We start from the raw sequence: 21,419 nt of genomic DNA, 5'->3' as shown, positions 1-21,419 counted from the left end.
AGCAACAGGTAGAAATGGGTGGAGACGTGACGGAGTGCAGAGCTGTTCCACTGGAGTCAGATCAGTTTGGAAGTCAAGAAGGTGCAAAATACAACCTTCATTATATCACAGCATCTGGACAAACTGGACCTGAGGACAATCTGCTGAAACCTCCACATGTCCAGAAACACAGGACTCTCCTCAGCTGTTCAGAAAAGTCTTCAGCCAACAGATCAGATTTATAGTCACTGATTATTGAAATAAGATTTTACATCAAATATAAATCTCCAGTCTTCATAGAAAAATCTATGAGCCGAGGCTGCGTCACCTTCATTTACAGTCCGTGATCTGCACAGGTTACAGCCTGTAAGTGGAAGAAAAAACGTTTTTAAAATATTAATTCTGCCAGTTAAAGAAATAGTTGATGTTGTCCTGTGTTTTTAAATATTTTGTACTGGTTGATTTTTCCCTCCAGTGGATTTAAAACTTCTGATGATTGAGAATCTCATGTAATACAAGAAGCAACCAAAGTGACAGTTCCTGACAGCATCATCATCATCATCATCATCATCATCAGGGTGCTCAGTTACAGAACTTAAAAATCCTTTGTCTCTGAGTGTCTTTGAATGCACCAGCTGGAAGAGTGTTCAGACTGAGGCCACATGATGAATTTCCCTCTGAAGAAGCTAAAGATAACTGAACATTAACCGTGACAGACATTCAGGTCTCTGCAGTCTGGTTTTTCGTAGACCTGAACCAGGACTAGCAGCTGCAGGGAGGGGTCGACAGGTCTGTGACGATCAGACAGAGAAGTCTGTGATCATCAGGAGGGAAACCTGTGCACAGCTGAGAACCAGGTCTACCCAGACCAGGTCCAGTCTTATAGTAACAGGAACTGAAGCAACTGAAGGAAAACGCCTCAGTCTCACCTGAAGGTTTGTGGCTCTGATGCTCCAGAGTCTGGATCCACATGTTGAACTGGTCTTGGTCCTGACGGTCGGTCCTGCACCATCAGTGTGATTAGAGAGAAAATGTGACGTTCTCTGTTCTGTAGAGTCGTGGAGTAATCTGTGTAGCAGGAAGTAAGGACCAGGAGTCTGGATCTGGATCTGGATCTGGATCTGGCGTTTCCAGTGAGATCAGACTGGAGATTCAGGTGTTGGGTGTTCAGACTGTCTCATGTGGCTCAGACAGATCTGATCTGTTGTCTGATTTACATGGCACACATTCAGAGGAAGGAGTTTAACCTCTGACCTTTAGGTGATCGGACTCTGTCAGCTCAGATCAGATGTTCAGACGCTGTCTTCGGGTCATGGCGGTTCAGGCTGCTCAGTCTGTGACTCAGCGAGCCGCACCGCTGATGTGAGCTTACATAACGGCGCCGAGCATCAGACCATCAAACCTGTCAGCATCGTTTCACAGTGATGTTTGTGCTTTCATCTCTGACCTTTGACCTTCATCCTGTTCAGTTCAGTGTCGACGTTGGAAACAGCAGAATTACAGAGATGTCAGCTTCATGTTCTCATCTAAAATCATTTCTTCACACGTATCTGAGGAAAAGTCTTCGTCTGTCGTCGGTTTGAGTCATGTGATGATGATGATGATACTGTTTATAAACAAAGCAGCAGCAACATGGTGGTCGCTGACAGGAAGTGTGAGCGCCGACTCACTCTGTCATGATGGTTTGTTGTTGTGGTGAATGAAGTGATGGTCAGTGTGCAGCTTCATCCAGCCTTCATCAGACTCACAGGAAGCTGCTGCTCCACAGCGGAAGTTTTACATTTGACAGGAAAACAAAGACTGGTGACGTGAGGTCACAGCGTCTGCGACATCTTTATCTGATTCTGATCTTCACCAGGAGAGAGTCTGGGACTGAGAGACAGGAGATACTGACGAGGTCCGTGTGACTGATGAGTGATGAGGACTCTTCTCCTCTGGTCAGTGTTTCCTGTCCTGTTGGAAGGTGAGGAATCAGCTGTGAGGAGACTGAGCTGCAGAAGCAGTGAATGGCCTCCATCTTTTAGCATCAAATGTTAGCTTAGCATTCAGCCTGGGAGGCTTTTACTGGCTGCAGTTAATAATTCACCAGATGAAATCGTGTCCTTCATCCTGTTCTGAGGTGGTGGAGTAAGAATATTCTGAAGCTGATCCTGCTTCACACACCGACGCCATTTTCTCCTCCGCCCTCTTCTCTTCTTTGCCTGGAGGATGCGGTTGCCACGGTAACCAGACAGTCTCAGAGGGCAGAGAGAGATGAAGGGTTGTGAAGATGTGGGGGGTGGAGCAGGTGGTGGGAGTAATCGACACTGTCTTTGTTCAGAGACACAATTCACTTAAATACATCAACATTTATGATAGAAGAAAGTTACGAACCTGAAAACAAGTTTATGAAGCGGGGGGGGGGGGCTGCATCTTTGCAGTGTCACAGGGATTCGACAGCAGCTGCAGCAGGTAGTTTGTGTGTCTTTATTGTCTCAGTGCTGATGGACTGAAGCAGTTGTTGTGTTGTCTCTGCTGTTTGTGTTCATTTCTTCTGTTTCTCTTGAACAGAGAAAATCATCCTCCATCTTTGTCTTTAATTATTCAGAATCTCCCTCTATTCTCCATCACTGCACAGGCTCCTTCCTTCCTTCCTTCCTTCCTTCCTTCTGTCTTTCTTTCTTTCTTTCTGCCTCTGATCTTCTCTTCCTGTTTCAGCTCTTCACGCCGTCATCTCATATTGGGGTCACACACGTCGGATTGGTTGTTTCCATAGTGACTGCACTGTTAATGGGCTCTGTTAAGGCTCGTTAAGTCTCTCTGTTTGATTCGTTTTCCTCTCGGGAGCTGCACATTTTCTTACCCAGCATGCTTTGCAGCGACTGCACTAACAGTGTGTGTGTGTGTGTGTGTCAGATGACAGAGGAGGCAGAAAGAGCCATCACTTGATGTAAATGTGTCACCATGGCGATGGGGGATGTGGGCCTGTCACCATGGTAACGCAGAACATCAATATATCTGAGGTCTTTGATGGGGCACACCTTTAAGCACACACACACACACACACACACCAGCTGAGGTCTGCAGTATCAGGGGACCTACACAACACATTTGGACTCCTATACTTGTGAGGACCCTCACTGATCTGACACAGTGCCTGACTGTCATCTGACCCTCAGACCTGAAACCAGGTCTGAACCCTCCAGTCCTCAGGTCTGGCAGGGTCCTGATCCAGCAGCTGATGTGCTTCCTCTGACTGGCGGCAGAAGTGTTTGTGTTGATCAGAGTGAAGGTCGTCTGTGTGAATGTGGACGTCACTGAGTCTCTAAACACTCGTTGACGCTGACTCAGACTGAACCTGAACGCAGCTTCAGTCTGACCTCCAGGCTGCTGCAGCAGGAGTCACCGTCAGCGCCTGGAAATAAAACTCACAGCCCCACGACACTGTGAAGGTGGAGGTGTGGTGAGGAGGGGACCAAGTGGTTCTTTGTCGGTTTGACACTTTGAATGATCTAACGTCTGTGAAACCTGGACCACATGTCACTGTGTCTTCTTCTTCTTCTTCTTCTTCTCAGGAGAAAGATGTGTTAGAAGCAGACATGTTGTGACCTGTGAATCTCCTGTTGGTCTGTGTGTGGCTCTGTTCAGGTCTGATTATCATCAGTCTGAGTCTTTTTTAATTGATCCGTCTCCTGGAAGTTTTTCAGGCGTCTGTTTTCTGACCTTGTCGACTTCATTCTGAGTCCAGAGCAAGGAACACGCCCATAATTCACACTTGGTTTCATGTGACTGAGGAATAAGGTGGATCGATGATGGAAGTGCGTGTGTGTGTGTGTGTGTGCACTCATCACAGTATTGATTATGTCCAGGTCAGATCAGGTTTGAGGTTAAATTGATTATTTTGTCTGTTACATAACCAGACTTTGATTTTCTCCAACATGATGATGTAAACGGGCTGTGTGTGTGTGTGCGTGAGTGTGTGTGTGTGTGTGTGTGTGTGTGTGTGTGTGTGTGTGAGTGTGTGTGTGTGTGTGTGGCACACAGTGGTTTTAATCACTGCAGCTCCTGGTTTGTGTGGTTGTTGTCAGAAATGTGACCTGTGGGGTCAAAGGTCAAAGGTTTAGACTGAGAACTGGGCTGTGAATCTGAGGCAGTTTGTAAGAAAATCTAATTTGAAATGCTGATGAATATTAACCCTTTAAAGCCACAGTCAGTTAAGTCCCTCTCACCAACATACATCCAGACCACAGGACTCTGCTGTCCTTCCCAAGTTGATTGACAACAACAGCTGATATTTTCAGTTATGATCAGATTAAAATATTTTATCATTTATGAGTTTTTTAATTGTCCATTAAAAACCTGTTTATCAGTGAAGAGTGAGGGAGGGAACTTCCCCTGCAGCTGAGTCAGAGTCAGTCCTCTGCAACCTGAGAACAGGTCCAGTAAAATCCACATCGGCCCAGATTCCTGTTTCTCCTCTCAGACCTGCAGCGTCCTCCTCCTCTTCCTCCTCCTCCTCCTACCCACACCCCCCTGGGGGTCAGCTCCTCATAATGAATGCAGCAGTAACATTTGCTGCACTGACTCCAGATCTGCAGAGCTGAGCAGAGCTGGGTGATGAGAAACAGACTCAGTGCAGGCTCGTTGTTTTCTTTACTACACACACACAGAGCACAGTGTGTTTCACATGTTGGTCTCTGACTGTTGGTCTGGGCAGTGAAGGTCACAGTCTGATTCAGTCGCATGAGCAGAATGAAAGAGCAGACTGAGCATGTGCAGCTCTGACCCCAAACCAGTGACCTCAGTGAATCTGAGCTTCACTTATTTATTCAACAGGGACAGAGCAGATTAATGAATGAGCCAGTGTTCAGACTGTTACCGAGGAAGGACACACTCTAAATACAGACATATGAATGTATGTGAGGATGAGGATGATGATGATGCAACCCTCAATTTGTTTATTTCTATTGATCTGGATTCAGTTTCTCTGGACCTGCTCGAGTCCAGGTGGTTTTATCTTCTTGGTGTTTAATATGTGCAGAAGAGACTGTAACAAAGGAGCCCACAGGTCGTCTGTCAGCAGGTTACTATGACCCGTCGTTAGGTTTTGTTGCTAGGCGACATCTAGTGGTGGTAGTAATGATGACAGGAGCAAAGGGAAAAGTGCGGTGACGTAGTTTATAGAGTCAGGAGGAGGTTGGGGTGGATGGATGAATATGACCGAGGAGAGCGGTGTTCGATTCCCACGTGACAGTAGCAGTTTATGTTGTTCCTATTATCCATGACCGTTCATTGTTGTTATTGTAACCATGACAACAAAGATCGACTAATGTTGAGGAAGAACTTATTTTAACCCAAATCACCATCTGTTCCTGAACCTAACCAAGACATGACTGTTGTTATAGTAACCATGGCAGGTACACCGCTCTCAGTACAGTCTGCGTGTTTAGTATTGTATTGTATTGTGGGTCATATCAGAGGTTGATGTTCAGGGTGGAGGAGTTGTTGGTGCAGAATTTGAAGGTCAGAGGTCAGGGTTTAAGTCAGGTGACGTAGTATACAGAGCTACATTAGGAGGTGATGAAGGTCAGGTCCAGCCCTGCACAGTTTGTTGTTCTACTGAGTTCTACTGGGTTCTACTGAGTTTTTCTCCATCAGAGACCAGAGGAACATGTAAATCCAGAGTTAGTGGAGTGGAAGCTGATGTTCTCTCTCCAGATTCAGGATCAGATGAGTGGAGGCTGGAAACAGCCGGAGGACAAACTTAGATAACGTGTTATCTAACAGACTGTCACTGAACGTCCAGTCGGTCCAGAGAGAGAAACATCGAGCCAAACTGAACCGGATCTGACAGATGATGAGGCTCCCTGTGTGTGAGCCATCTGCTGCCCAGGAGGAGGAGGAGGAGGAGGAGGAGGAGCATCTTGTGTTCTCCTGAGTAGGGGGGAGGGCAGTGAACGCACCAAACCAGACAGAAAGAAAAGGCAGGAGCTGTCTGAAAATGTAAAGCTTCAGAAATCTCCTGACTGTGCAGGAGGGTGGATCGTGTCTTATTGTGACATCATCGTGGGTAAAATCAGCTGCTCCTCAGCCGCTGTGCTCCATGTTCACTGTTTCTATGTTGAAATGTTCAGTTTCTCCAGGTAACAAACACAGATTCATTCAGTCTGAGAAACAGATTTTTACTGATCAACAGAAAATAAACTGGAACATTAAAAACCAACATTTGAAGATAATGTCTGTCTACAGTGTGTATACGTGCACACTGTGTATTTGTATATGAAGCATGAAGCTGTGTCTCACCACGGCAGAGGTGTCTGAGTCTCGATGGCTCTTTAACATTTATTAAAACTCCATCATAAACACAATGCACAAACTCTGATTTAATAAAATCTTCATGAAACTGTAGCTGGAGAGTTTCTCACCCCCCACCCCCCCCCACCCCCACCCCCGTGTGTGTTCCTGCAGGAGGCGCTGCACAGTGTGAAGATGGCCAACGCCGTGGCTTCATACGACCAGCTGGCCCACCAGGTGGAGGCGCTCCGGAAGGAGAACTCCCACCTGAGGAGGGAGCTGGAGGACAACTCCAACCACCTGTCCAAACTGGAGACGGAGACCTCCGGCATGAAGGTCAGTGAGACAGCAGCGGCGCTGCGATGTTGTAGAGGCTGTGGGCGACAGAACGTGAAGCTGGGTTTATTTTATCAGATTTAGATTTAGTGTCAAATCTACAAGTTCAGGAGGAAATTTAACAAGTTAATAAACAACGAGACAGAAACAGACAGAAGATTTGTGAAAGTGTTGGGTCGTCTCCTGGCTGAGACCAGCTGCTTTCATCGTATCACAGGATCGTCATCAGCAGACGTTTTCTGTGGATCTGCACCAGCGACAGTCTGATCCTCGTCTCATCCTCACAATATCTCCGTATCAACGTCCTCAAACATTCATCTGGACTCAAGCATGAACTGATTACTTTGGTGGTCAAAGGTCAAAGGTCACTGTGACCACATTTTTTTGTCCATAACTCACAAATGTGAACATTAATTATGACACAATTTAATTCAAATGTTAAACAGTTTGACAAAAATTTCAAAAATAATGTCAAACTGATGTTTCCAGATTTGAGAATGAACTAAGTTATGTTTCCTCATATAAAAAAAGAAAATTTACGATATCAAATATCAAAAATAAGTTTGACTGAATAGTGACGAGCTCCTTAAAAACTGTGCCTTAAAACGGACGAAGGTGAAACATGATGTCATGTCGAGTAAAATGTAGCAAAATAATAAATAAACAGTGAGACTTTGAGAAAATCAGGCTAAGACCCAGATCCTGCTGAACACAAATCCCTTCAGCCGCACACACATAAACACACATGTGACCACACACTGACACACACTCATGTGTCCAGATGCTGAGAGCAGCTGGATTATCAGACTGAGCTCAGCTGCTTTTATCAGAATCAGGACGTCGGACTCTGACACGCAAACACAGCAGTTCACACTGACATGGTTCACCTGCAGCAGGTGAGTCTGCAGGAGATCGACGGACACAGGACCCGACAGGATCCGACTGATAGAGTCCAGTTTTCAGTCCTCGTCCCTCTGCAGGAGGAGGCTGGTTGACGGACGTCAGGGAACAGTTCTCTTTGGTCTGTGGTGATGTTTCATCGATTTGACCTGTTTCATTGGACGATTACCTCAGAGCGATGCAGGTACATTCTTCTGAGCAGGTGTGTCGCGTGTCACAGGTGATGCCAGATGTCAGTCCGCTCATCAGCTGATGTCTTTAGGATTATTTATATTTAAATGATGTTGGTAGGAAAGAACAACAGACAGCAGGGGTGAGGAGGTGTGGTTTGAGTGTAAATCTGTGTATCAAGCCTCAGTGTTTCTCTTTAGCACTGACTGGTCAGATTCTCGTGTTTTAAAGCCACTGTGCATTTTTCATGTCTGATTCTTTCAACTGGTGTCATCAGTGTGTGTCTGCAGAAAAATGAAACAGTCCTGGTGTGAACTGATCCAGAGACTGTGGACCTGATGTTGATGGTTCAAGTGAGAAGCAGGAGGTTTTTATTTGGTGTAAGTTCGGTGGAGCCGTGTGAACAGAGAGCTGAGTCAGGTGGAAGATACTGCAGATCAATCCCAGAGCTCCTCCAGGAAATCATGATGTTGTGTAATGGAGCAGGATGAAACCATTAATATGCAGGTGATTGATACCTTAGGATGTTAATATGCTGGCTCACGTTTCTGTTTGTGACACTGTTGAAAGCTACAAAATAATTAGTAAAATACAACAAAAGTAAATAATGGATTATTGATTTACAACTGACCATTCTGATGTGTGTGTGTGTGTGTGTGTGTGTGGTTATGTTGTAGCCTGGTGTTGTTTGTGTTTAATCAGATTAAACACAGTGACATCAAATATAAAGCAGCTGTGGACAACAGACACTGAATGACAACCAATCACATTCATTTATAGGTAAACAGACTTCCTGCTTCACCCACATTAAAGCTGAGACTCTGTTCAGTTGGTTCTTGTTGATGAATTCACTGAACCACCAGTGGACTGACACTGCAGCAGACATCTGAGGACCCCCCCCCCGCCCCCAACACACACACACACACACACACACACCCGCCCACACCCGTGCACTGGGGCTAAAATCACTGCCCAGATGGTTCAAATGAATTTCAAGGTCGGCGCTGCAGCACTGGTTGTTTCTCTGCCAGAGTTTTATATAGAACACATTTCTGGACAACATGGCTGCGAGGGAGACGTCAGTCAGCTGAAGGAGGTGTTCTCCTTCAGCTGCTTCATCATGTTGATCTGTTGTTCCTCCTCTGATGCAGGAGGTGTTGAAGCAGCTGCAGAGTAAACTGGAGCAGGAGGCGGGAACGCTGGCCTCGTCGGGGAGGAGCGACGTGCTGCACCAGCTCAAAGGTCTGACTCTGTTTCGCTGCGATTAAAGCTCAGGTTCTCAGTTTGTCAGACGCTGGACATTAGCTGAACACAGAGACTCCAGATCAGGCCTGAAGCTGTGCAGAGCTTCCACTGGGACCAATCATCAGCAACAGAGAAATGAATCGACTCAATCACTAACCTGATTGGCTGCAGGCGGCTCTGCCTCATTATGACTCAGTCCAGTTTAACAACCAGTTAATGTTAATTAGTTTGTCTGGACTGGAATTCAGTTAACACCAAATGAGGCTCACAGCAGCTGCATGTGTCTCACACACACACACAGACACACACACACACACACACACACACACACAGGAGGGAAAAACAGTGAATACAAGTTAAAACTATTTCAAAATAAAAGCCTCTGCAGACACAAGTAAACAGGTTAAGTCCGGTTTGATCAGATCAACTGATCAAAGGATGGAACAAATTATTACTTAATTAGTTCATTAATTAGTAAATTAATTAATTAGTCAATCAAGAGAAAAAGTATTTTGATAATTGATTAATTGTATTGTGTTGTTGTTAACTGTGTGTAAACTGACAACCCCCCCCCCCCCCCCCAGAGCTGCACATGGACCTCACCAACTACTACGAGCTCAAACACCAGCCTCACAACCTGAGGCTGCTGACAGACAGTCTGGGAGGGGCGGGGCTATCAGGTATCGGAGGGGCAGGGGCAGGTGGGGTCGGAGGGGTGGAGATAGACGATCGTCTGGTTCTGCCCCCTTCCTCCTGCTCCTCCTCATCCTCGGTGGTGAGCAGGGCCAGGAGTCCACTGAGAGCCTCGTCCCATCAGGGCGCAGCGTCCGGGGGGGAGGCCGCCGCCGTCATGCTGCCGCATCACTTCCTGGACGGAGCCCCACCCAAAACAGCTGTGATCAGTGGAGCAGACGGACGACTGAGCGACCACCACCTTGAGAAGCTGTACAAGGAGAGGTGAGTCGACTCAGACTGAATATTACAGTCAGAGCCTCTGAGGTCTCATCACTGAGCTGCCGCCTCGTGTATAAGATGCTGCATCACTTCACAGATCCACAGAGAACCACACAGTGACTGGTGGGACTGGTTGATGACTCAAAGCTGCTGAGAACCACATGATAATGAGTCAGACTCGCTCTGGTCCGCCCCGTCTCGACTCGTGCAGATCAGTCTGTGGACCACAGGCTCCTCTGAGCAGAAACTTCTCACAGCACTGAAACATCACAGTAGCTCAGAACCTGCTGAGCTGTGAGTCAGAGTCGCTCTCGACTCCTGTGGGCGGCTCTCGTGGTCTCATGGTTCACTGTGTGGAGTGTTTGAGACTTATACTAATGTTAGGCAACATCACCACCGTGGGCAGAGAGGCGACTGAAGACCATAGAACCAGTGGTCCTACCAGACTTTACCAGGCTCAGACCGTGAACCATAGATTTACTAACGACTGGTTCGTTTGTCACCTGATGCCACCGGCTCAGAGAAACAAAGAACCTGATCTCCGTTCAGTCCATCAACACCAGCTCAGATAGAAAATATAAGTGTCCAGGATAAAAAACTCCACATACATGAAGCCACGGTGCAGATGAAACCAGAGGTGATGCTCCTGACTAAATTTACAGAGTTTCTTCATTTGTTGTGCAGTTTGACGTCGCAGCACCTGGAGGAGCCTCAGAGACTGTGTTTGGCTGCAGTTTGGCTGATTGCTCACGGTACCGCTGTGAAAAGATCTAAACTGTGCTCAGCTGGTTTGAAGGTTTCTGCAGCAGGACGTGTTAAAGCTGAGCTGTGACAGAAACCTGAACAGATCAGACTCTCTGTTCTCCACCTGCAGCTTCCACACTCTGCACCTTTCTAACTTTACTGAAAGTGTCACTGGACCAAAGTGAGCAGGTCAGTGTTAACGGTCAGTGGTTCATGTTGAACAGATTAAAACAGGCAGAGTGAAGTAACAACACACACACAAACACACAAACACACAACGCACAAGATGAACAAACACAATGAGCTGATCAGACTGAGCTCTGAGTGATGAAAGGTGGAGGGAGCTGCCTGCTGATCTGCAGGGCCTGACACTAACAGTGATATTTAATGTGTGTGTGTGTGTGTGTGTGTGTGTGTGTGTGTGTGTGTGTAGGAACCTCCTGCTGGGGGAGATCGACCAGGAGGAGAGGGAGCGTTGCTGGTACTTCAGCCAGCTGGAGGAGCTCTCACAGAGACTGGCCCAACTGCCTCGAATTGACACGGTGAGACCAGAGGAAGCCATCATCACCTGGTTCCCTCCACTAACAGCCAATAGGATTTCTCCGTTGTGTTTTGGATGATTAGAGAAAATCAGCAACAGTTTCTGATCCTGACAGGTTTGGTTCAGCAGGATCATCTTCACTAATGACTCCACTTTATGATGTTTGAAGCCTAAACACAACCAGCAGCAGTAAAAAGCTCATGTTAGGCTCTAAACCAACGACCCCACGGTCACATGACTTCACCGTCACCACCACTCACCTTCAGCCTGTAGTCTGATTCAGCTCTGAGCTCTTCTACAGAGCACAAAAACAAATTCCAACAACCAGAGACTTCAGGACCAGGGAGCAGGAAGTGGTTTTAGGACTCAGTCCTGCAGAACTCTCTCTATGGAACATCTGGGTGTCTGGTTCGTCCAAAGGATGTGACCTCTGACCTCTGACCTGTGTTTCCGTGGTCCCAGTTTTCTCTGCAGATGGATCTGATTCGGCAGCAGCTGGAGTTCGAGGCTCAGCGGGTTCGATCTGTGATGAAGGAACGATTCGGCACGAGTGACGAGATGGTCCAGAGAACACAGGTGAGGAGGAGGCTGCCGGCTTCTGATTGGACAGTCATTGACATTTATGTCATCAGCTTTATAAACAGTTTGTAATGGGATGAGCTGCAGAATCAGGATCTTCCTTTAAGTCTGTCATCATCAGGCTGCGTCTCTGTGTTTATATGAACTGTGTATGTTAAATGTGGGAATGAATGTGTACAGACAGTGTGTTCATTTCATTTTGTCCTTTTTTGATCTGATTTCACTTTGTAACTCACAAACTATAAATAAATATTATTATTATAGAATTATCATCATATGAAACTGAAATGACTAAAAATACATTTGTTATGTTTAATTGTATAATTGTTGATGAGATGTAACAAACAGCTGCTGGTGAAAACAAGCCACATCTGGATGTCTGAACTATGTGTGTGTGTGTGTGTGTGTGTGTGTGTGTGTGTGTGTGTGTGTTGCAGATGCGTGTTGCTCGTCTGGAGCAGCTGGAGAAGGAGCTGCAGGAGGCCCGAGGGAGTCAGGAGAGTCAGCTACAGGTCAGACACACTGTACACAATAATACACACTAATGTACACGGGCAGATGTATTAGACAAACACAGAAAACACGCTGGAGATGACCTCACACAAGCAGACAGCACATTTCAATCAGACTGATCCTGATGATACGGTTCATCAAAGCAGGTCTGTAAACGCCTGAACCACTGGTGTGGTTTTAGATCCTGCCACGGGTCTTGCATTACTCTAAAGGTGGATTTATAACAACAGGCATTAAGGGTTTAGATCAGTTAAGACACAGAAAAGCAGCAGTGATATCAACATCTGTGGCAAAGCTACACTGAAAAAACACATTTATGAACATGACACAGAGTCATTTATAACATTTTCACCATAAACCAGCGAGAACACAGTAAATCTGTGTGAAGGACTCATGTTTTTAGTGGAGTGAGACGTCAGTGTCTGATGATGATCACAGCTGGATCACAGCTGGAGCAGCTGTGTGCAGGTGTAATACTTAAATAAAATAATGGATTAATACATTTTTCCATGATGCAGGTTAAATGAGATGAAAACTCCTCTGCATGAAAGATAAAGTTTTTTTTTTTCCTTTATTGATCAGATCAGCAGATTTCTGATAAAGCCGTGAGAGGAGGATGGATGGTCTCCTCACTCCGCTCAACAGTACTGAGGGAACTGAGCGTGTTAGCAGTTCAGCTACTGTCCCTCCAGCCCTGCGAGCTGTTACTGAGCCGCTGGAGTCAAACGTTTCAGACTAACACCGTCTGAATTCTGCTGCTGAGACTTTCTGATCTGACCAAAGCTGCAGGGAGCGAAACACACACAGGCTCTGATTCAGAAACTCCACCTGGCTGTTTCTTTTATACGTTAATGATTCAGAACATCACGTTTACGAACCCACCTCCAAACAGGAACTGGGTCGACCAATCAGCTTGCTTGATGCTGAAGTCTGACACTTGTATCTCAGCCATATTCCAGTCGAGCCCCAGTGTGGGTCCACCTGCTGTCAGTGCTTCACTGCAGCAGACGTTCCCAGTCTAACTCCACCTGACACAGCGACACTGAGCCGTCGTAGGCCCACACCCAGAAGCCCGGGTACAGAGGCTCAGTGAAGGTGGAGGTGAAGGTGTGGAGGTGGACCATGGCGTCCTGAGAGACGCAGTAGAAGGACAGAGATCCAGCAGACCAGTTCAGGTACACCCCGACTCTGTGTGTGAAAGGGTCAGGTGAGGAGGACCTGAACCTCTTGTTGTTGTAGCACGGTGTGTAGCTTCCCTCTGAGCACTCCAGACTCCAGGACCACTCGTTGTGTCCCAGCAAACAGCTCGCCATGTCTCCGCCTCTGGAGATGCTGTTGGATGTGATGCCAATGTCGGCGCCGCCACTCCACTCCACCTCCCAGTACACCGAGTCCAGCAGCCCCTCCCTGCACAGGACCTGGGGGCAGTGCTTGAACCGGTCCGGATGGTCTGAGGATCTGTGGTCTGACCACACACGAGTCGCCGTCCTGTTGCAGTCGGTCAGGTGAAGCTCTGAGTTGGCAGTGCTGGGGTCAAAGGTCAAATAGCAGGCAACTGAGGGGGGAACAAAGGAACAAGATCAGTGAGGATCAGTGAGTAGGAAATGATTGACAGGTTGAAACAACAACAATAGTAACACCAGCTGTGAGGAGCACGACAGCCAGTACCAGGTCAGTGTAAAAGTGTAAAATAAGTGTAAAGTGTTTAAATAATGGATTAAACTGTTAGATCAGAGCAGACTCTAGTTGTTGATAACAGATCAGATAATAGTTACCAGTGAAGTTGTGATATTGGAATAATGGATTTAAAATCCACATGTAACTCTATGCAGACGATACTGCACACTTCATGATAGACTCTCTGACACAGGGGGATTGAACACTGGAGAAAATTGTTCATGTGAAGCCAAAGAAATAAAAACTTTGATCTTACAGTTTTTCACCGACCACAGATCTCCACTCGTCTGATCACTGCAACCAGAAAATCAAACAGTTAAATTTCAACAAGATTTTACGAAGAAGAGCAGAGTGACACTGTAGGTCTGAACCCGTCCTCCTGTGGCTCGTCTCACCTCGTCTCGTCTTTTTTGTCGTCTCTCAGATTAAAGCGACTGATCCTAGAGAGGAGAGTCTCCCAGGAAGGAGTCTCTGAAGGTTTATCTTCTTCCTTCTCCTCTTTTATCCTCTCGTCTTCACCTGATAGCGCACAGGACTCAGCTGTAGAGAAACTAACTGTCAATGCACAGGACTTCGAGATAATGGTACAACATTTTTTTATGATTCAAAAAGCTAGTGGGAAATAATGGACATGTTGTTGACATTTCTATTTCATTTCAACAGTATTTGATTTCAGATTTTAGGACTTCAGGGACAGATGATTTTTTTCCATTAAATTTTATTGAGACGCTGCTGCACCTGGTCCTCTGGTCCTACCTGTCTGCGATGTGCATATCGTCTCCTCACGTCTCTGTGTCTCAGACAGATTTGTTGTCATCTCAGATTTCTCTTGAGAGAAATCACTGATATCCACTTCACTGTCCTTCACTGTCATGCTGCTCTTTTTCTCACCAGCCACTGTCTCTTTGTTCTGCTCTGAGACTTCTCCCCTGAATCCATCGTCCATTTGCTCCTCGCTCTTTTCTGAAGGTGTCTTTTTGACTCCCTGACTGTCCTCTGCTTCTCCGGAGAGCTTTAAAAGTTTCTGGTCTCTTCTAAACAGATTCCTAAGTGGGTCGTCAGTTCTCTCAGCTTTCAGGACTTGTATTTTGGAGGAGTCTTCCTTCGCAGCGAGTCCCTTGTTTTCTTTCTCCTTTGAATGACCGATTCTGAAGACATTAGAGAGATCCTCTTTGAGGACGCTCAGAGGGTTAATGGTCTTCTCCGTGGATTGGCTGGTTTTAGGATCTGCAGACCTCATGTCTTTGTCTCTGAAGGAGCTGATGCTGAAGATGCTGCTCACGTCCTCCTTAAACTGGCTCAGATCCTCTCTCAGGAGACTGAGCGTACTGCTGTTGGCTTTATTTTCCACCTGAACGGACGGGGGGTCCTCATGCTCCATCTTTGTATCTTTGTCCTTAAACACTTTCAACACTTCTTCTTTGAACTGGCTGAAGTCTTCTTTGAGAAGAGCCAGAGGGCTGATCGTCCTTCTCTCCCTCTGCTGTGTCTTAAGAAGATCTCTCACTGTACTGTCCTCATCTTTCTGATCTTCTCGGTCTAAGTGGTCCTCTTGGACACCTGCTTCAGACTCTCTCTGGACACTTTCCTGTGAAGGTTCCTCCACGAGACTCATTTTCAGCTTCTGTTGTTGAAGTTTTGTTGTTTTTATCTTTGTTAAGTCAAAGCTTTTTACTTCATGTTTATTCTGATGTCTCCTACACAGTCAGTGGTTTTCTTTAATTTAGCACTTCACTCTTCAGAGAGCACCTGTACGATCGATAGATGTTGCGTTAGGACAACTGATCACAATCATGAAGAAGAACTGAGAAACATGTCCTGAGTCTGTTGTCTGAGACATCTGATCTCAAAATTAATTTAAAGGAGCTGTTTGTAAGTTTTGCTATTGCTACATAGCTAACGTTAGTATTAGCAGCTATTTACTCACCAGTCTGTAAGAAACTTCATTCTTTACTCACCAACATCTGGAAATAAACACCAAAGTCAACTATACTCATCTACTGAAGTTAGCATGCTAACCAGCTAGTCGAACAGTTTGAGTATCGACTTAAATATTGGTCACATATTTTCCTGCCTGAGCGCTGACAGAGGTTTTATGTTTTCAGGTGACGTTTATCATGATGTCTCAGACACAGCTTTAGTGAATTTCTCCAAATCTGGTACAAATGTTCATTTGGACTAAAGGGTGATTGATTGGATTTTGGTGGTCAAAGGTCAAAGGTCACAGTGCCCTCACAAAACACATTTTTGGCCATATCTCAAGAATTTATGTGAATTGTGATAAAATCTACCGAAACCCTTTTATTAAATTCCTTCTATGAGCCTGGACAGACCAGGATATAAACTAGCACTAGCAGTTCATGTTCAGGCTTGTTTAATCTGATAATCTGGTTTCAGTTTATTCTGTTTGCAGCCGTTCACTCACACAACAATCAGAGCGTCTCAGTCACATACTCACAGCTGTGTCAGCCGCCATCTTTGATTCTTCATTTAAAAGTAACCAGAAGTAAAACGGTCCAGGTCTGTGTCCTGTGGCAGACGGGTCAGAGTGTGGCTGCTTAAATCTCTGTCTCTGTGTGGACTCAACATTCTTTCATTCAGCTCAACGCTTTTCTGGTTCCACCAGTTTGTCTCCATGTTTGAGTTGGGCAGCAGAGCTGCTGATTGGCTGATGTGTCTGGGTTGTTCCTCGTCAGGTGTTTCTGCTCTAAAGAAAAGAGCATGAAAATCCTCCAGAGTGAGTCTCCAGCTGCTCCACGCATCTTTCACATGTTAGGTTTAAAGTTACAGTTCTGCAACTGCTATTATCATGTTCTACAATGAACAACCCCACACCTCCACAAGCATCAACAAAACCATAAGACACCTGATCAGACAGAGACCAGAGGACAGTCAGACTGACAGCACTGTCCTTTCTATCAGGATCAGGTAGAAACCAGGAGCTGAGGCTGGAGCTTTAATAGAGAAACAAAGTTTCTGTTTCATCTGCTTGGACATTAACATATACTGTTAGATTTATATGAGCTCAGTATCAAAATGTTTGATTTGTTATTTATTAATTGTACTGATTTGTTATTATTATCATTATTATTAATTATTATTAATTTGTTGTTTATTAATAGTGTTGAATCTGGTATAAGTGGCTATCATGCTGAACATTATAATGAATATGTAGCTTTGTCAGATGAGCACAGCGTCAGTCTGGGACAGTTTTTTAGATTCAGTCGTTTCACTCGTCTTTCAGTCCCTGTTCAGTCTAAACTCAATAAACCAGATTCAGTGTTTGTGCTTTAACAAGCTGCTGAAACTCATTAAATATTCATCAGTATTTGTTTCCCTCTCTCCAGATAAAACTGCAGTTTGTTAATCAGTCAGCTGGGATTTGCGCTGATTGGTGGAGGAGGGGATGTGACTTCATTAATAATCAATCACTATCAATAAATCAGTGTTGACATCTGAGCTCATTAATTATTCACCAACTTAAACTCAGTGGTTAAACTCAGTGTGACCTTTGACCTAGTGAATACTTTGTAATTGTTAAAACAACATAAAAAGCACAAACATGAAAATGAAGCTAAAACATAAAAAAAAATTAAATCAGGGAAAAGTTTTTAAATGAAACTGAAATTAAAATTTTGATTCATTATAATATTGGATTCTTTAATCATACTATAGTATCACATAATAATAGCAAACTATTGCTATGTGTAACATTCAATTTCAGTGAACTCATCATTGAACTATAAGTATATAACTTTGAACTGTGAGCTTTCAACTGCATGTACATTCTTTTATAATCCTGTGTTTGTTTCTATCTCTGCATCTTTTCTACATCACAATATGACATTTAGTCTTTTTTATGGTACATGTGTCCAGAAATAATCAGATATTAATCCCTGATTAGTCATTTTTAACCAAACTACAGGCCAAATTACTGATTGTCCATAAAACCAATTGATGAAGTGAACCCCTGTAATGTACATGACTGTTCTGCTCCATTAGAACCTGAAACTCTCTTCCTCCTCTATCTCTGTCTCTATCTCTGTCTGTCTCTGTCTCTCTGTCCCTGTCCCAGCTGCGGCTCGTTGCTATGCAGAGAAACCAGGTCTTTTACTCGTCTCTGAGCTGTGCTGTGATTGGCTGTTGCCAGGCTGCAGGGCTGGCACGCAGATGAAGACAGCGAGTCGGTTTGTCCTTTCTCTGCTCTGCTTCCCTCTGAGAATAATAAGCAGAGTCATGAAAACATTCAGGCAGAGAGCAAACTACAAGCAGGACACTGAAAGCTTTTAGTAAAGGGCCACTTCACCCAAATTAGATAGAAACATATTCTCTCTGCCTTCTATGGTGTCTTTCCCTTCACATAGTTCTGGTTTTATGTGTCTGGGTTGGGAGATATGTCTCACATGGTCACCATTCTCTGGATTTCACAGGGACAGTTTCTTTTGTAGAAAGCAGATCCAGTGAAAATTGAAATTGGTTATTTTGTGATTTATAGAGCTTTGGCTTTTGTTCTGGTGTTCTGCACCAGGTGTCTGCACTGTCAGGGTTTCAAACACAAACAGCCTGTGTACACATGTTTGTACAATGTTTAAAATGTACCAGACTGAGGGTCAGAAACAGAGTCCGTGGAACCAAGACCAAGTGAGGACGAGGACGTTCAAGGCACAGGCCAGAATGTCAAAATCCAATCAGATCAGTGCACAGTACAGACAAGTCTGATATGATTGGCTCCCATTTTCAAAATGCTCAATAAAGGGTCCCCAAATCTCAATAAATTCAGGATGGGCATTGTACAGAATATACCAAATTTCTTCAAGGTGTAGACAAAGTGCTGAAGCATGGAGATGAGTCTGAGGGCTTGTTGTAATGCAGGGAGAACAGATGTTCTTCTTTAGAAGGTAAAGGTGTGGCTATAAATACACATTTAGTTGATTTTTGAATTTGACTTTTTGAAGTGAATCTGTCCCCTGCAGCAAACACACATTAAAATCAGCCTTTAATCAAATGTTAAAGCCCTGCTCTGTCATAAAAAATATGACAGTATACTGTGTCATACAAAATATGATAGTAAGTTAAAAATGTCAGCGTATAGTATGTCACAAAAAATGTCATAGTATAATAATTCATAAAATCTCATTGAATAAATAAAATCAAAATCATACTTTAGTATGTCATAAAAAATTCATAGTAAAATGAGTCAAAAAATGTCATAATAAGTCAAAACAATATCATAGTATATCATAAAAATGTCATAGTATAGTAAGTCAATAAAAATGTCTTAATATAATAAGTCGATTTCGTAAGTCAAAAATATCATAGTATAGTATGTCATAAATAATGTCAGTATAGTAATTCATAAAAAATGTCATGGCATAATAAATCAAAAAATATAGTTTGTCATGAAAAAGTCATAGTATAGTAAGTAAAAAAAATGTCCCATAGAACAGTATATCAGCATTATAAAGATGTCATAATACAATATGCTGTATCAAATGGCTCATTGTATAAATTGTCAAAGTTTTGTCATTTTATAATAAGTCATAACAAACCTTTTGTGTGAGCATGTCAGGCTGACACTTGTCAGGACCCAAGGTGATGTGCTGTTCCTTTACAAACAGAGACTGAGCTGTTACAAGTGTTTACAGGAAACTGTACCTCACATATTACTGATTCATTATCAAATCAAATGAGTTTATTAATATAGCACAGCCTAAAAATGTAAAATGTACAGATAAATTACAAGTAACACACAATGACAGGCATCACACATATAAACACTGAGAAAGCAGAGTTATTTAGACTCAGTGGTCGTGGATGACCCAACATGGAGACAGAGGCTGTTCCACAGCTTGGGCCCCGTCACAGAGAAAACTCGGCCACCTTCACGACTCCAGCGATGAGGACGGATCAGGTCGCTGAAAAACGGGGGAAGTTAAAGTGCTTTTTTGTGTTTCCAGTTCTGGGTTGTGGACACGTGAATCCCACAGTTTTCTCTTGAGAACACAGTGAAGCTCAAAGACTCCTGCAGATATTCTGTCCTGATGGGGGCATTAAAGGTGGAGGAGGGGGGCACACAGTGAACCTCATGACGATCGGAGCAGTCTGTGCAGTGTTTGTAGATATTTCTGTGTGTGTGTGTGGAGCTGGTCGTCCTCTGCTGCTGCAGGGGGACGGTCTGTGACAGGGAGTAGCAGAGTGTTCATCCTGCGTCTGCGCTCGCTGGCGTCCATTTTGTGGTCATGTTGCAGCTGGTTGTGTTTAATGGAGGAGATTTGGACCAGAGCCACAGATTCAGTCTGTTCAACACAACACAACACAACACAACACACACGCACACAACACAACACAACACAACACACTGAGGAATGAGAAAATATTCAGGTTTCCTTTGTTAACAGGAGGAAAAAGCACGCACACACACACACACACACACACACACACACACACCAACATGCGCACGCACACACACACACCAACACGCGCACGCACACACACACACACGCCTCTTTGTCTGCAGACAGTCTTTGGCTCACACACACACACACCCGGAGGCGTTGCCATGGTGATGGGATGGAGACGGGGCGATGAAAGCTTTGATACAACTCTCAGAGGATTTCAGTCTGTGAATCCAAATGAAGCTGTGTGTGTGTGTGTGTGTGTGTGTGTGTGTGTGTGTGTGTGTGTGTGTGCGTGCGCGTGTTGGTGTGTGTGTGTGTGTGTGTGTGTGTGTGTGAGGATTAACAACCAGGCTGTGAAATGAACATTTTACAGCCTGGTTTTGTTGTAAAAAAATGCATAATTACAACATTCAGAGGAAAATAGAAAAAATAAACAATACATATAAAATAATAAATAATATAAATCTAACAGTAAAATAATTACATACTAGATACAAATCCAACATATGTCAAAAACATACAAAATTCAAGTAGTAACTCTTATTTCTAACATTTATTTTATATTTTCATGTTTTATATTTTGTTTCGTAATAGAAATGTCTGATAATTAATGACATCAGCCACAACAATGAGGTGAACAAACACATCTTCACATCTGACCCACGTTAACCACCGGTAAACAAAGACATCCTCCTCATCCTCCTGTCCTCCTCCTCTTCCTCCCCCTCAGCTGTCTGGAGCTGAGAAGCCTCCTGCTGGAGAGCCGGAGAACAACACGTCGTCCTCATCATCAGCTGCAGCAGCAGGAACAGAAGCAGCTGCAGACGGAGGCAGCAAGGTAACCACACATCAGCTGCCCCGTGTCAACCTGCACGCAGCCTGAGGTCCTCAGACAGGAAGTTGTTGGCAGTTCCCAGGTCAGGATGTTGGACTAAAACTGAGGTTTTGCTGTTAAGGAACCACAACTTTGGAAAAACCTGAACTCAGACTTCTCAGCTAAGTCTGTATCTTCTTTAAATTGATTTCTTTCATCAAGACTTTGCTCAGACGTCCGAGCACAGCGTGGATTTTTGTTTATCTACATTTAAATTAATAACAATCATCTTAAA

The 21,419-nt window shown here is 44.5% G+C and overlaps 2 protein-coding genes across 6 annotated transcripts in view; one reads left to right on the top strand and one right to left on the bottom strand.

The window, feature by feature from the left end:
* apc2 (APC regulator of WNT signaling pathway 2) overlaps nt 1–21,419 on the top strand; it is a 38,488-nt gene that overhangs the window by 2,693 nt on the left and 14,376 nt on the right. For all 4 annotated transcript variants that reach the window (XM_071486667.1, XM_071486669.1, XM_071486668.1 and 1 more), the window contains exons 2-8: nt 6,427–6,588; nt 8,811–8,901; nt 9,489–9,861; nt 11,036–11,144; nt 11,606–11,719; nt 12,160–12,234; nt 21,041–21,148. In XM_071486667.1, the coding sequence (XP_071342768.1) occupies nt 6,448–6,588; nt 8,811–8,901; nt 9,489–9,861; nt 11,036–11,144; nt 11,606–11,719; nt 12,160–12,234; nt 21,041–21,148 (1,011 nt within the window). In that variant the 5' untranslated portion in view covers nt 6,427–6,447. The remainder of the gene's footprint in view (nt 1–6,426; nt 6,589–8,810; nt 8,902–9,488; nt 9,862–11,035; nt 11,145–11,605; nt 11,720–12,159; nt 12,235–21,040; nt 21,149–21,419) is intronic.
* On the bottom strand, nt 12,152–16,506 carry LOC139626352 (tripartite motif-containing protein 16-like protein). 2 transcript variants are annotated; one of them, XM_071486670.1, is made up of 5 exons: nt 16,371–16,506; nt 14,669–15,661; nt 14,308–14,452; nt 14,169–14,206; nt 12,152–13,790 (listed from the first exon to the last, which is right to left on the bottom strand). In XM_071486670.1, exons 2-5 carry the CDS (start codon nt 15,525–15,527, stop codon nt 13,231–13,233), a joined length of 1,602 nt encoding a protein of 533 aa, XP_071342771.1. In that variant the 5' UTR covers nt 15,528–15,661; nt 16,371–16,506; the 3' UTR covers nt 12,152–13,230. The 2 variants fall into 2 exon arrangements, with proteins under 2 accessions (XP_071342771.1, XP_071342772.1); XM_071486671.1 differs by lacking the exon at nt 16,371–16,506 and having other exon boundaries at nt 14,669–16,366.

Source organism: Trachinotus anak, unplaced genomic scaffold (assembly GCF_046630095.1).
Source record: "Trachinotus anak isolate AG129_WGS33_773 ecotype Australia unplaced genomic scaffold, CSIRO_AGI_Tana_v1 ptg000010l, whole genome shotgun sequence".
Taxonomy (NCBI): Eukaryota; Metazoa; Chordata; class Actinopteri; order Carangiformes; family Carangidae; genus Trachinotus; species Trachinotus anak.
The sequence above is the reverse complement of the archived record's forward strand: the minus strand, read 5'-3'. Positions and strand labels throughout refer to the sequence as shown.

Excerpts from the sequence above, each read along its gene's own strand:
- LOC139626352 (XM_071486670.1), bottom strand. The coding sequence starts at position 15,527 with ATGAGTCTCGTGGAGGAACCTTCACAGGAAAGTGTCCAGAGAGAGTCT. Across the intron at positions 14,207-14,307 it reads GACAAAAAAGACGAGACGAG|TGATCAGACGAGTGGAGATC; the intron begins GTGAGACGAGCC and ends TTCTGGTTGCAG. Across the intron at positions 13,791-14,168 it reads TCTGTGGTCGGTGAAAAACT|TTGCCTGCTATTTGACCTTT; the intron begins GTAAGATCAAAG and ends TTCCCCCCTCAG.